The sequence below is a fragment of the Loxodonta africana genome, chromosome 7 (genome assembly GCF_030014295.1).
Source record: "Loxodonta africana isolate mLoxAfr1 chromosome 7, mLoxAfr1.hap2, whole genome shotgun sequence".
Lineage (NCBI taxonomy): Eukaryota > Metazoa > Chordata > Mammalia > Proboscidea > Elephantidae > Loxodonta > Loxodonta africana.
The window spans coordinates 25,023,726-25,040,105 of NC_087348.1; the positions used below are offsets into that span (position 1 = coordinate 25,023,726).

The 16,380-nt window shown below is 38.4% G+C and overlaps 1 protein-coding gene across 1 annotated transcript; it reads left to right on the forward strand.

Annotated features, from left to right (window-relative positions):
• The first annotated feature begins 8,138 nt into the window (after window positions 1-8,138).
• Window positions 8,139-9,235, forward strand: LOC135231849 (olfactory receptor 5AP2-like). Its single transcript, XM_064289047.1, has one exon. It carries the CDS (start codon window positions 8,222-8,224, stop codon window positions 9,233-9,235), a length of 1,014 nt encoding a protein of 337 aa, XP_064145117.1. The 5' UTR covers window positions 8,139-8,221.
• Window positions 9,236-16,380: the final 7,145 nt, after the last annotated feature.

The window sequence follows — 16,380 nt, forward strand, 5'->3', positions numbered from 1 at the left end:
AGAAAACCAAATGGGAAGAAATTGCTTGACATTTCTCAAGCTGAACAAACTGAAGCAAAAATCCAAGCCTCAAGATGCAATATTGAAGGATTTTATGGGGAAAATGTTGAACCACACCGGAAGCAACAAAAGAAGATGGATGGGATACCTAGAGTCACTGTATCAAAAAGAGTTGGTTGATGTTCAGCCATTTCAGGAGGGAGCATATGATCAAGAACCTATGGTATTAAAAGAAAAAGCCTAGGCTTCACTTAAGGCATTGGGGAAAAACAAGGCTCCAGGAATTGAGGGAATACCAATTAAGTTGTTTTGACAAACCAGTGCAGGCCTGGAGAATCTCACTTACCTTTACCAGGAAATTTGGAATATAGCTACCTGGTCAACTGACTGGAAGGAATCCAAATATGTGCCCATTCCAAAGAAAGGTGATCTAACAGAATGTGGAAATTATGCAACAATGTCATAAATATCACACCCAGGTAAAATTTTGCTGAAGATGATTCAAAAGTGGCTGTAGCAGTACCTCAACAAGAAATTGCCAGAAATTCCAGGCAGATTTAGAAGAGGGCACAGAACCAGGAATGTCATTGCTGTTGACAGATGGATCCTGACTGAAAGCAGAGAATACCAGAAAGAGGTTTACCTGCTTTATTGACTATGCAAAGGCATTCGACTGTGTGGATCACAACAAATTATGGATGACATTGCCAAGAATGGGAAAACCAGAAAACTTAATTGTGCCCATGAGAAACCTGTACATAAACCAAGTGGCAGTCTTTCAAACAGAACAAGGGGATACTGAATGGTTTAAATTCAGAAAAGGCGTGCGTCATAGTGTCATAGTAGTATCCTTTCACCATACCTATTCAATCTGTATGCTGAGCAAATAATCTGAGAAACTGGACTATATGAAGAAGAATGTGGTGTCAGGATTGGAGGAAGCCTCATTAACAACCTGCTTTATGCAGATGACACAACCTTGCTTGCTGAAAGTGAAGAGGGCTAGAAACACTTGATGATGAAGGTCAAAGATCACAGCTTTCAGTATGGATTACACCTAAACTTAAAGAAAGCCAAAATCCTCAAAACTGGACCAATAAGCAACATCATGATAAACAGAAAAGTTTGAAGTTGTCAAAGATTTCACTTAACTTGGTTCCACAATCAACAATGATGGAAGCAGCAGTCAAGAATTCAAAAGACACATTGCATTGGGCAAATCTGCTGCCAAAGGCCTCTTTGTTGTTAGGTGCCATAGAGTTGGTTCAGACTCATAGCCCCCCACACGCAACAGAACGAACATTGCCTGGTCCTGCGCCATCCTCACAATTGTTGCTATGCTTGAGCCCATTGTTGTAGCCACTTTGTCAGTCAATCTGGTTGAGAGTCTTCCTCTTTTTCTATGACCCACTACTTTGCCAAGCATGATGTCCTTCTCCAGGGACTGATTCTCCCTGATAACATGTCCAAAGCATGTGACACATAGTTTCAGCATTCCTGCTTCTAAGGAGCATCCTGGTAGTACTTCTTCCAAGACAGATTTGGTCATTATTTTGGCAGTCCATGGTGCATTCAATATTCCTTGGCAACACCACAATTCAAAGGTATCAATTCTTCTTCTGACTTCCTTAGTCATTGTTTACCTTTGCATGCATATGAGGCGGTTGAAAACCCCATGGCTTGGATCAGGCCTACCTTAGTCCTGATGGTGACTTCTTAGCTTTTGGACACTTTAACACATTTTTGCAGCTGATTTGCCCAATGTAAGACTTCTTTTGATTACTTGAGTATTGCTTTCATTGTTGTCAATTGTGGTTCCAAGTAAAATGAAATCAGTTCCTGATTATATGCTACCTCTTGAAATAATTGAATGTCAACGAATTCCGTGGATCATCTTTCTTTGGAATAGGCATAAATATGGAATTCTTTCAGTCGTTTGGCCAGGTAGCTGTCTTCCAAATTTCATGGCCTAAATGAGTGACCACTTCCAGTGCTGCAGCCACTTGGCAAAACATCTCCGTTGGTATTCTGTCAGCTTCCGGAGCCTCGTTTTCCCCAATGTCTTTAGTGCAGCTTGGACCTCTTTCTTCAGCACCTTCAATTCCTGATCATGTGCTACCTCTTGAAATGGGTGAATGTCAACCAGTTCTTTGTGGTATAGTGGCTCTGTGTATTCCTTCCATCTTCTTTTGTTGCTTCCTCTGTTGTAACTTCTATATTGTAACTTGAGTCTTGAAGTTTTTCTTCTGTTCTTTGAGTTTGAGAAATGACTACAGTGATTCTTCCCTTTTGGTTTTCTAACTTCAGGTCTTTGTACTCACCATTGTTGTACCTTACTTTGTCTTCTCGAGCCACCTTTGAAATTCTCTGTTCAGCTCTTTTACTTCATCATTTCTTCCTTTTGCTTTAGCTGCTTGAAATTCAAGAGCAAGTTTCAGTGTTTCCAGTGTCTCTTCTGTCACCTATTTTGGTCTTTTCTTTTCTTGCTATCTTTTTAACGACCTCTTGCTTTCTTCATATATGACATATTTGATGTCATTCCATAACTTATCTGGTCTTGGATCGTTAATGTTCAATTCATCAAATCTATTCTTGATATGACCTCTAAATACAGGTGGGATATGCTCAACTTCATACTTTGGCTCTCGTGGACTTGTGCTAATTTTCTTCAGTTTCAACTTGAACTTGCATATGAGCAACTGAAGGTGTGTTCTGCAGACAGGGCCTGACCTTGTTTTCACTGATGATACTGAACTTTCCCGTTTTCTCTTTCTACAGATGTAATCGATTTGATTTCTATATATTCCATCTGTCCAGGTCCATGAGTATAGTTGCCATTTATGATCTTCAAATAAAACACTTACAATGAAGAACTCATTGGTCTTGCAAAATTCCATCATATGATCTCCACCATTATTTCTATTATTAAGGCTATATATTCCAACTACAAATCCATCTTCTTTGTTTCCAAATTTCTCATTCCAATCAGCAGTAATTATCAATGCATGCTGATTGCATGGTTGATCTATTTCAGACTGTAGAAGTTGGTTAAATCTTTGGTTTCTTCACATTTAGCCTTAGAGGTTGTTGGGAAAATTTGATTAATGTCCTATTAACTGGTCTTTCTCCTAGGCTTATGGATATTATCCTATCACTGAAAGTATTGTACTTCAGCATAGATATTGAAATGTTCTTTTTGAGGATGAATACAACGCCATTCCTCTTCAAGTTGTCATTCCCAAGATAGTAGACCATATGTTTGCCAGATTCAAAATGACCTCTCCTCCCCCTGGTCATAAGTAGAGGAGACTAGAAAGAAGGAATAATAGTAATAAATAGTAGTTGCTATTTTCACTTGTCCCTAGTCTCCTCTCCTTATGACCGGGGGGGATAGGCTCACCAGATTCTCTATTATTCGTAACGTTACCTGTGATGGTGAACATTGTGTCTTAACCTGACTGGGCCGTGATTCTCAGTGGTTTGGCAGTTATGATGTTGTTTGCTAGCTATGTAATAATGTAAGTATCTCCATGATGAGATCTGCTATGAGCAGCAATCAGTTGAAAGCCAGTTTCCTTGGGGGTGTGGCTTGCATCTAATACATATGGACTTTTTGGCAAACCTCGCTGCCTTTTGCTTACTCTGGATATTGGATATTGCCGCCTGTTCTTGAGACTTGATTTAACAGCTTGTTTGCTGATCTTGGGTTTGTCAGCTCTACAGCTATGTGAGTCAAGAGAATCCTTTTACTTGACCCAAGGACATGGGACTTTCCAGCCTCTGAAACCCCACGAGCCATTTCCCTGTTGTAAATCTTTCTCTCCCTGTATATATATGTACTTCACTGCTTTTCCTTGTCTAGAGAACTCAGCATAAGACACTGCCTCATCCTCTGATGCATGTAAGCTCCTTGAGGGTAGAGGTAACATCTTTTTTAGCCAGGATTCTCTCTATTAGTTGCTTAATAAATATTTGTTGCTAGTTTATTGGATTGTAGATGGCAAAGTTCTCCATAAAGAGTCTCATTTTAACCTAATTTTCAATGTTTCATCCTTAGGACATCAAGCTTACAACCCTGTGTCCAGTGTGAGTTCTCAGAATGCTTCTTTGAAATCACATTGCATTCTAACTTGAGATAGTCTCTAGCCGAATGGCAGAGAAACATAGCATTGTCTGCTGCCTCTTTAAATGACACTAAAGCTATGATCATACATTGGTTCTCTGCCTATTTTGAAACTTATTCTGATGTTCCATAGCCTAGAGTGAGTTTTTTCATGTGGTACTGATAGGTCATGGTAAGAAATACAGGATGTAAAGACTCTTTGTTGATAGGAACTTATAGTATTTTCCCTGCAGGCTATCTTTCTTTCCTTTCCTCTACCACCACCACCCAAAAAAAAAAAAAAAAAAGAGCTAAGCTTAAGAAAAACAATACAGAATTTTCTGAATTTCTGGAGATGAAGCAAGACATCTCTTATGTCTTTCTGTTCTGCAGACTCTAGATTAAATTGCATTGATTAAATGGTACTGAGAAATTAATTAAAGGGAATGTCTTCTCAAAGCAACATGAATAATATTAATGACCATTAGATATAACAACCTATTTTATTTTCACTCTCTGAAATCTTTAGATGGGAGATTCATTTGGGCAATGGAATACTTGATAAATCTCAATCTACTCTACGTAGGCTAATTCAGGGTTAGCAAAAAAGAGGGAGATGAAGACTCTCAATGAGATGGATTGACAAAGTGGCTGCAACAGTGGGCTCAAGTGCAACAATGATTGTAATGATGGTGAAGTTCTGGACAGAGTTTGGTTCTGCTGTACATAGGTTTGCTATGAGTTGAAACTGACTTGATGGCACCTTATAAAAGGAGCATGTGGGCAACAATGTGGAGACTGGAGAAATTCTTTTTTATTCATTTTCTATATCTTCTAGGGGATAATAGTATTCCCATTTGGAAATGACAAAAGCTGAAACAGCGATATCTAGAGAGATACCCTGAGTCACACAATCAGTGAGCCAGAGAGCCAGGATTCCAAGCTAAGACTGTCCTTGTCCTCTCTACTGCCCCATGTCTCCTCCACTGAGACACTTCGGTATGATCCAGGTAGCATAATTTCTTATATGTAAATGGAGTAGTTATAGAAGTTGTGAAATAGACCTAACCTTCTATTTTGTAGATTCAATTTTTTTTAGGAGGATCAGACCACCAGCCACCAGGGAAATAAAAGAAAAATATTTAAATTTGGGAATGTTGAACTGAAAATTCAATCTCCACTGAGCCTGGGTGTCCCAAGGGTGAAGGAGAGAACTAAGAAAGAGAAACGTGGTTTCCTTAGTTTCAGAGGGGCAAAATGAGTAGACTACAATGAAGTTACATCAGATTTGCTGTCCCCGGAGACCAAAGAACAAGAAACATATCCTAATTAAAGTAAGTCAGAATGTTCACTCCAGAGTCTGCTCTGAAGCCTCTGCAATTGAAAATAATTGCCAACAATATTACAGCTGAACTTCAGTGATGTACAGGCAGTCCCCGGGTTAAAAACGAGGTCCAGCGCATTCCTACGTGTCTTTAAGTTGAACCTGTACTTAAGTCTGAACAGGTGCATCAGGTTCTTATGTAGCCTACTTTAGTGAAAGAAAATTCTCAAAGCCTTGTAGACGGTTTAAAAGCTGCATGTGCAGTAAGTAAGTGAAGGTGATTGTGATGAGGGATTTGTTCCTAGTAGGGGTTGGTTCAATTTTTTGAAAGTGAGGGCAAATTTACATAACATTTAAGGGCAAGTATGAGTTGTCCTGGTAGTGCGTAGTGTAGTATTTAAGAGATCTGCTTCTAACCAAAAGGTCAGCAGTTTGAATCCACCAGCAGCCTCTTGGAAACCCTAAAAAGCAGTCCTTCTCTGTCCTATAGGTTGCTATGAATTGAAATCAACTCGATGGCAATAGGTTTTGGTTTCGGTTAGGAGTTTTATAAAAATTGGAAGTTCCTAACCTGGGGATTTGTTGTATTCTATATTTTGAAATATGTTTAGCAATGTTATAAAAATTCTCAGAGTTTTCTTTAAGGAAAAGTAAAATCAAGAAAGGAGGGGATTTTGCTGAATATAGAGTAACTCTATTATCATGGAGAAAGTGTAAATGGTTTCAGTTTTCCTACGTATATTATAAATAACCTTTAAAGTCCATTCCAGCTATGCCTGCTGTTTACCCTGGGCAAGTTAGAGTGAGTGTCTTATCTAAAGAAAGAAATTTATTTATTTACTTTCGCTTTTTATTTTAAGGTGAATTTATACTTAAACAGGAACAAGCAAAAGAAGCAAAGAGAACTCAAGAAGTTATAAAAGGTGAGGAACTATGAGAAAATACTTTTCTGTTCTTTAAAGTCATTCACTTGAGGGATTTCTGTTATAGCAGCACTAGCTAACTAGGACAGGCTATCAAGCTCCTATATCGTAATGGAAACTAGGCGGAGCCCATGTAGGTCTTTCTGTGTAGGCAGTGTTTGTGAAAATACAACAAATTCTTGCCCATCCTTCTCCCCAGTCTTGTTCATTAGATCCTTTATCCCCAATATTAGCAAAGGTATTTTGTTATTTTGTCCCAAATTTCAATATTAGACAATATCAAATAATTCCCTGCTGGGAGTCATAAAGAATTTAGTATTCTGTACTTCCCCTGGAGCAAGGTGAAGAACTCGGCTGCTAGTCAAAAGGTCTGCAGTTTGAATCCACCAGCTACTCCTTGGAAACCCTATGGCGCAGTGCTATGTTGTCCTATAGGGTTGCTATGAGTCAGAATTGACTTGAGGGCATTGGGGTATTTCCTCTCACATTCATCAGCCTCCTTTATTTTGTTAGGTGTATCATTATTTTTAATGTGTTCAGCTTTATAATAGCAACATTCTCTTCTGCAACTATGCTTTTCACAGTCTTAATGTGGATTCAATATTCAGTTCATCGAGCATTTTTTTTCCTCTTTACTTCTTGGCTGGCTAGATTTGATCATGAATTATTTTTAAGAATGGCTCCTGGGCCTAATGTTTTCTGACTTCTTACATCGTCATTTTGTTCTATTTATCATTTTGTGCCGCAATGACAAGCTTGTTGGGACATAATATTCTGGGTATCCCTGTCTTAACCCAGACCTTTGCAGACATTGCACCCTTGTCTTTGATATGGAATAAATTCTGGAGAACTCAGAGTCTAGTCTGATTTTTTTTTTTCTCCATATGGATGCCTTGCTTTTTATTCCTTAGATGAGCGAATAATTCTTTCTTAATAATTGAGTTCAAAAACCTAGTGTAGATATAACTTGATTTAAATTGTTCTTATTAATTATTACTAAAACTTAGGGAATTTTTTGAAAACACAGGTTTTGCATATAATTGATATTATTTTTTTAATCTTGTTTTGGAATTTATTACACCTTTCCAGAAGTGAATTTATTTCCTTTTAAACTACCTCCAATTCAGTATGTTGTGTGGCAAATGTCAAGCGCTCTTGGTGATGTTTTCTGATCTGTTGTAATCCAGTGAACCTGGGTGTTAGGTGGGAGTTTACACTGCCTTGGCTAGTTGTATCACTTTCATCCGAGATATATTTTCTTCCTTACAGTTTAATTCTCTAAATATTAGAGGGAATTATTGAATATTCTCAGGGTTTGCTGACAGTTTTTTTTTTTTTCTGTAGATAATGACTCTGGGAAGTTAGGCTAGGATTGGAATCATGCATGGGACTCTCCTCTGTGTTTTTCCTTGGTCATCAACTTTATCAATTTTTAACACTCACCTTTCTCAGAGATTTAAGTCATTTCCTTGACATTGCTAATTACTGTTTCTGACTTTTAATATTTTGTATTCATTTTATTAGTACTGGGAGGGCTATTGAGTGGCCTGAATTAATTTGATCATATTTCTTCAGAAGTTCTGCCTGTAGAGTATATTTATGTATTAATTAATCTTTTACAAATAATAAAGAGCGTTACATCTTAAGGATTTTTCCCTGTTATTATTCAATAAATGATTAATACCAGAAGAAACTTTAGTTTGTGGTTAATGTTTACTAAGTTACTTGCTCAAAAACATTAGTTAGTAGGCAGCATACATAGTAATCAGATGCAGCTCTTTGGGCTTAATGTCAAGTTCAGCACAGTTTTTACTATGCTTTTCATTTTTCACTCTTCTGATAGGGTACACATGTATATACGTCAGTGAAAAGATGTTTATAGCTTGTTATGTGTTCATCCAACAAAATGCGATGTTCTGTCTTACAGCTCAAATGATAAGGTACATGAAAGAGACCCAAGGTGGGAACCAAACAGAAGTGACAGAGTTTATTCTCTTAGGACTCTCAGACAATCCAGATCTACAAGTTATCCTTTTTGTATTGTTTCTATTAATCTATATGGCTACTATAGTAGGCAATTTGGGGATGATCTTGCTGATTAAGGTTGATTCCTGTCTCCACACTCCCATGTACTTCTTCCTCAGCAGCCTCTCCTTTGTTGATGCTGCCCACTCTTCTTCTGTGACTCCCAAGATGCTGATGAATCTTGTGACTGAGGATAAGACCGTTACTTTCAATGAATGTGCTGCCCAATTCTACTTCTATGGCTCCTTCCTTGGGACTGAGTGCTTCCTGTTGGCTATGATGGCATATGACCGCTACTCAGCCATTTGGAACCCCCTGCTATACCCAGTTCTCATGTCTGGGAGAATTTGCTTCATACTAGTGGCTACCTCATTCCTTGCAGGCTTTGGGAATGGAGCCCTTCACACAGGGATGACTTTTAGATTGTCCTTTTGTAGATCTAATCGAATCAACCATTTCTACTGTGATATTCCACCTCTGCTTGAAATCTCTTGCTCTGACATCTACATCAATGGCATTGTTACCATGGCTTTCTCCACTTTTAATGTCATCAGCTCTGTTGTTACTGTCCTTTTTTCCTACCTGTGTATCCTCATCGCCATCTTGAGAATGCCCTCAGTAGAAGGCAGGTACAAAGCCTTCTCCACCTGTGCCTCCCATCTCACTGCTGTCACCATATTCTTTGGGACGATTCTTTTCACTTACTTGCGCCCAACATCTAGCTACTCAATGGAGCAGAGCAAGGTTGTCTCTGTCTTTTATACTGTGGTGATACCTATGCTGAATCCCCTCATCTACAGTTTGAAAAATAAGGATGTGAAAGAGGCCCTAAAGAAGGTCTTACAGAAAACCATACTGTGAAGCCATGGTAAACATCTTCCTGTTTTGTGGAAGAACATGTATTTTCTTATTAATTTTATTTCTGATTACTTATGATCTTTACTTGTATTAAGAGAGATGATTTAAAATGAAATGTCCTGTTTGTTTTCTCTTCATATCTTAAACATATTTACATGGGCCTATCTGATGCTTCAGCACAGTAGGTGAGGCAGTGTCTGGTAGAATATTTAAACTTTTGGAATTGACTGCCCTGGGTTTAGGTTCCAATTTCAGTATTCGTTCTGGTCAACCTGTTTTACTATATCTACATTGAAGTCTCCAGTTGGATTCCAGGAAAACAGAATGACAAAATGGATTAGTGTGCAGGAAGAGTTATTGCAGAATGTTCCCAGAAACAATACCTGTAAGGGAGAAAGGGAAGCCAGATTGGGAAGAAGTTGAATAGTGATGAATTTACAATAAGCATGAAGCCAATTTTACATCTACTGTCCCCAAGCTCCCTGGAGCTCTGGAACTAGTATGGCCTTTCAGTGATGACCAAACTTCTGATAAAAGAGGCACATATTTTCATCCACAATGACCAGTTCTGGTCGTGGGCTACCAACTGGGAGGGGTCATAATCTTGGGCAAGGCAAATCCTTAAACCATAAGGAAATTTCCTGAGAGGAACTCAGCTATGAACATCTATTTGCTGATGTATCTGGCAGATGAGGAAATCTTTACCTTGAAAGGCACATCCAGGTTGTGTATGACTGCTTTGCTATAAATAATAACAGTAATTCCACTCACAAGGATGCCAAGAGCACCAAATAAAATCCATGAAAGAATTTTATCAGAAATAAAAAATATGAGAACCACAGCAATGCTGCACGCATATCTTATAAGTTTTGTGGGTTAATTGGAGTATTTTAAAGGTAGTAATCACTGTGCCTTAATTTTTTATCTTTTCTGCTCTCAAAGTTTCACATAATTTTCAATAAACATTTGTAAATTATCTATCTATTGCTTTTTGTAGTGGAATGGAGTGCTGTCACTATTTGAGCAATGGGACAACAGCTTTCTGTGATGAGATAGTATGGCAAAAGAGGTCTAAGTAATTATCTGGACATCAAGTAAATGTGTATGTGCTATTTTTTTTTTTCCATTTCCACCATTCACTTCATACCATGACAGAGAACAACAGTGTTCTGGATGTTTCAAGTGAGACCGACTCTCAGCCACCTCATCCCTGAAAAATTTGTTAGAGTTCGCAAAGGAAAAGTTAACTCTTCTCATCCACCCCATCTTCTGTAAGCACAGGAGCAGTTCTCCCATCTCCCCATAACTTCCACCTTCTCTCAAAGATATCCAGAACTGTATCATGCCTGACATCCATCTTCGCTCCTCCTTTTATTCTAGCTCATCTACTCTAATACCCATCCTTTAACTGCTCCTTACTCATCTAACAAAAGTGCAACCTTATCATTATCCATTATTGCTCTCATGTGCACATTTCACTTATGACTCATGGCCTAGCTGAGATTTCAATGTCCTCATATAATCATTCACTCACAATCACAGTCAGTCTCATGGTTCCAATTTCACTCTACTCATCTGGGAAACCCTGGTGGCATAGTGGTTACGGCTGCTAACCAAAAGATTGGCAGTTCAAATCTGCCAGGTGCTCCTTGGAAACTCTATGGGGCAGTTCTACTCTATCCTATACAGTCTCTATGAGTCAGAATTGACTCAACGGCACTGGGTTTTGGGTCTACTCATCTGACTACATTCCAACTTAGGTAAACTTAATCATCTATTCACTTTGGTCCTCCACTTAAGGTGCTTAGTGCAATTAGAGGAAAGCCCTCAGCATTTCATTCTCTGTTCCTGATCTTGCCTCATATTTTATCTTACCATGTATAAACAATCAGATAAGATTGCCCCCATATTACCGTGTTAAATCTTTATGCATATGCCCTTCCTTAATGGATAATGTGTAAGATCAGCTTTTTCACATTTGAAGCTTTCCAAACACTTTGCTTCTCTCTAATTATATATCTATTCTCCCCAAGCATTAGTTTCTCATACTCAACTGGAATATCCTCATTTGTTTCTAGATATGGTCTAGTATTATCCCTCTTAACAGTGTTCTTGATTGAAAACCCCATCCAGCCACAAACCTATTTCTATGCTCCCCTTTACAATTAATATCCTTAAAACAACTATTCTAGTCACTGTCCCTGCTCCCTCATGTCTCATTTACACCTCAACGCACTCCATTTGTGATACTGTACCAGCACTTTATTGACACTATTCTTGTCAAGGACACAGAAGACTTCCACACAACCACATTCAAAGTTACTTTCTTCCCTATTTTCACTTGATTTGTCAGGAGAATTTGCCACAATTGATGTTTCCATCTACCTTGAAACATCCCTCTCTAGGTTTCTCTATCACCTCACTCTTCTGATTTTCTTCCTCCCTCAACAGTCACTTCTTCCCAGTCAGCTTTTCTGGCTCTTCCTCCTCCTAATTCTGACCTCTAAATCTTGGAACCAAAGGATTAACCAAAGGCATTTGATTCTCTAGCTCTACCTATGTCTCTGGTGATTTAAGAAGTCTACAATGATTTGCAAATTCATATTTTCAGCCTTGACCTCCCACCTGAGTTCCAGATTTGTATATTGAATTGAAAACCTGACACCTAGGGATTTTGGACTCATGAATGGATTCAGAATTTAGCTTTCCTCACTTAGTTATCATGCTCAGCCACCTATAAAATAATCAGATATTTTGTGCAATTTGGCACGTTAGCTTCAAATTTATATTTTATTGGGCTTAAAGTATCCTTTTCTGTATTGTTGCAAATTGTCTTTATTGTCATACTTCCTTAGTTTATGTTTGGAGCAAAAATGCGAACTCTTTATATTTGTATTTATTCAGAATTCATTTCCAAAACTATTCATTGAAAGATTAGGATGAAACATGAGCTGGAGATATAGCAGGAAAGAAAACAAAGTTCTTGATCTCATGTTCAAGTAGAGAAGACTGTACTGTCTATATCAAATGTGTGTGCGTGTATGTATATTTGAGTGTGTCACTCTGAGATTTGTCACATGTAAATATATATGCCTGTGTATGTCTTTGATATGGAGATGTGTGGTGTTTGACAAAAAAAGTAAAGCAGACAATGGAATAGGGAATGGTGGAGTGTTGTTTTGCTATTGCAGTGCTGTCAGAGAACTCTCCATGCAAATAACATTGGAGCAAGACCTGAATGGAGAATTGGAATAATGTGATATTTATGTATATGGAAGAACATTTCAGACTTTTTGTTGTTGTTATTAGATGCCATTAAGCCAATTAAGACTCATAACAACTCTTTGAACAACTGATCAAAACTGACTGATCCTGCACTGTCCTCACAGTCATTGCTATGCTTGAGTCCATTGTTACAGTTACTGTCAATCCATCGTGCTGAGGGTCACTCTTTTATTCACTGACTTTCTACTTTACCAAGCATGATGTCTTTCTCTAAGGACAGGTCCCTCCTGATAACATGTCCAAAGAACGTGAGATGATGTCTCTCCATTTGCATTTCTAAGAAACATTCTGGCTGTACGTCTTCCAAGATAGATTTGTTCATCCTTCTGGCAGCCCATGGTATATTCAATATTCTTCACCAATACCATAGATCAAATGCGTCAATTCTTCTTGGCTCTTCCTTATTCATTGTCCAGCTTTCACACACATATGAGGTGACTGAAAACACCATGGCTTTGGTCAGCCACACCTTAGTCCTCAAAGTGACATCTTTGCTTTTAACACATGAAAGAGGTTGTTTACAACAGTTTTCTCTATGAAGTACATCTTTCATTTCTTGACTGCTGCTTCCATGGGCATTCATTGTGAATCTAAGTAAAATGAAATCCTTGACAACTTTAATATTTTCTCTGTTTATTATGACGTTGCTTATTGGTCCAGTTGTGAGGATTTTAGTTTTCTTTATATTGAGGTGTAATTCATATTGAAGGCTGTAGTGAGCTGAAATGGACTTCTATTGGCCATTTTGATTCAGACAATCTTATGGCCTACTATGCTGTGAATGACAAATTGAAGAGAAATGGAGTCATATTCATCATCAAAAAGAATATTTCAAGATCTGTCCTGAAATATATTGCTGTCAGTGATAGGTAAAATACATATATCTACCAAGAATACCAAGGAAACCCTGGTGGCACAGTGGTTAAGTGCTACAGCTGCTAACCAAATGATCGGCAGTTTGAATCTGCCAGGCGCTTCTTGGAAACTCTATGGGGCAGTTCTACTCTGTCCTATAGGGTCGCTATGAGTCGGAATCAACTCGATGGCACTGGGTTTGGCTTGGTTTTGGTACTAGGAATACCATTTAATATGACCAGTATACAAATTTACACACCAACTACTAATGCCAAAGTTAAGAAAACTGAGATTTTCACCAGTTTTTGCAGTATGGATTTGATTGAACATGAAGTCAAGAAGAATTGATAATTACTGGTGATTGGAATGAAAAAGTTGGAAACCCAAAAGAAGTATCGATAGTTGGAAAACACAACCTTGAGTATATCTCACCTGAATTTGGAGAGAATCCCAAGTATATATTTGGCACATTGAACAGTAATGATTGAAGACCAGATGAGTTGTGAGATGACATCAAGGACATCACACATAAAGAAATTAAAAGACCATTAAAAAGAAAGGAAAGAAAGAAAAGATCAGAATGGAAGTCAGAAGAGACTTTGAAACTTGATCTTGAGTGTAGAGACGCTAAAGTGAACTGCTGAAATGATGAAGTAAAAGAGCTGAACAGAAGATTTCAAAGGGTTGCTGGAGAAGACAATGAAATGTGCCAAGACCAGGAGTTAGAAAACAAAATGGGAAGAAATTGCTCAATGTTTATCAAGCTGAACACACTGAAGAAAAAATTCAAGCCTCAAGTTGCAATATTGAAGCATTCTGTGGGAGAAAATGTTGAACCACACAGGGAGCATCAAAAGAAGGCGGAAGGGATACACAAAGTCACTGTATCAAAAAGAATTGGTCGATGTTCAACCATTTCGGGAGGCAGCATATGATCAAGAACCTATGGTGTTAAAAGAAGAAGCCCAAGCTGCACTTAAGGCATTGGGGAAAAACAAGGTTCCAGGAACTGAGGGAATACTAATTAGATGTTTTGAAAAACTAATGCCGGCCTGGAGATGCTTGCTGACATTTTCCAAGAAATTTGGAAGATAGCTATCTGGTCAATTGACTGGAAGGAATCCATATTTGTATCCATCCCAAAGAAAGGTGATCCAACAAAATGTGGAAAGTATGAAACAATATCATAAATATCACACACAGGTAAAATTTTGCTGAAGATCATTCAAAAGTGGCTATAGCAATACCTCAACAGAGAATTGCCAGAAATTCAAGCCAGATTCAGAAGAGGGCACAGAACCAGGAATGCCATTGCTGTTGACAAATGGATCTTGACTGAAAGCAGAGAATACCAGAAAGAAGATTACCTATTTTATTGACTATGCAAAGGCATTTGACTATGTGGATCGTAAAAAATTATGAATATCATTGCCAAGAATGGGCAAACCAGAAAATTTAATTGTGCCCGTGAGGAAATTTTACATAGATCAAGTGGCAGTCTTCTGAACAGAACAAGAGAACACTGGATGGTTTAAAGTCAGGAAAGGTGTGGGTCATTGTTGTATCCTTTCACCATACCTATTCAATCTGTATGCTGAGCAAATAATCTGAGAAACTGGACTATATGAAGAAGAATGTGGCATCAGGGTTGGAGGAAGACTCATTAACAACCTGCTTTATGCAGATGACACAACCTTGTTTGCTAAAAGTGAAGAGGACTTGAAGCACTTAGTGATGAAGACCAAAGACCACAGTATGGATTACACCTCAACATAAAGAAAACCAAAATCCTCAAAACTGGACCAATAAGCAACATCATGATAAACAGAAAAAAGTTTGAAGTTGTCAAAGATTTCACTTAACTTGATTCCAAAATCAACAACAATGGAAACAGCAGTCAAGAAATCAAAAGACACATTGCATTGGGCAAATCTGCTGCCAAAGGCCTCTTTGTTGTTAGGTGTCATAGAGTTGGTTCAGACTCATAGCGACCCTATGTACAACAGAACGAACATTGCCTGGTCCTGTGCCATCCTCACAATTGTTGCTATGCTTGAGCCCATTGTTGCAGCCACTGTGTCATTTAATCTGCCTGAGGGTCCTCCTCTTTTTTAATGACCCTCTGCTTTGCCAAGCACGATGTCCTTCTCCAGAGACTGATTCCTCCTGATAACATGTCCAAAGTATGTAACACGTAGTCTCAGCATCCCGGCTTCTAAGGAGCATTCTGGTTGTACTTCTTCCAAGGCAGATTTGTTCTTTATTTTGTCAGTCTATGGTACATTCAGTATTCCTTGGCAACACCACAATTCAAAGGTATCAATTCTTCTTCTGATTTCCTTAGTCATTGTTTAACATTCACATACATATGAGGTGATTGAAAACACCTTGGCTTGGGTCAGGCGCACCTTAGTCCTCGTGGTGACATCTTTAAAGAGTTTTTGCAGCTGATTTCCCCAATGCAAGGCTTCTTTTGATTTCTTGAGTACTGCTTTCATTGTTGTTGATTGCGGTTCCAAGTAAAATGAAATCAGTTCCTGATTATATGCTACCTCTTGAAATGGTTGAATGTCAACCAATTTTTTAGATCACCTTTCTTTGGAATAGGCATAAATATGGATCTCTTCCAGTCTGTTGGCCAGGTAGCTCTCTTCCAAATTTCTTGGTCTAAATGAGTGACCACTTCCAGCGCTGCAGCCACTTGATGAAATATCTCCATTGGTATTCTGTCAATTTCTGGAGACTTGTTTTCCCAATGCCTTTAATGCAGCTTGGACATCTTCTTTCGGTACCTTCAATTCCTGATCATGTGCTACCTCTTGAAATGGGTGAATGTCAACCAGTTTTTTCTTGGTATGGTGACTCTGTGTTTTCCTTCCATTTTCTTTTGTTGCTTCCTCTGTTGTTTAATATTTTCTCCTTAGAACCCTTCAAGATTGTAACTTGAGGCTTGAAGTTTTTCTTCTGTTCTTTGAGATTGAGAAATGACTACACTGATTCTTCCCTTT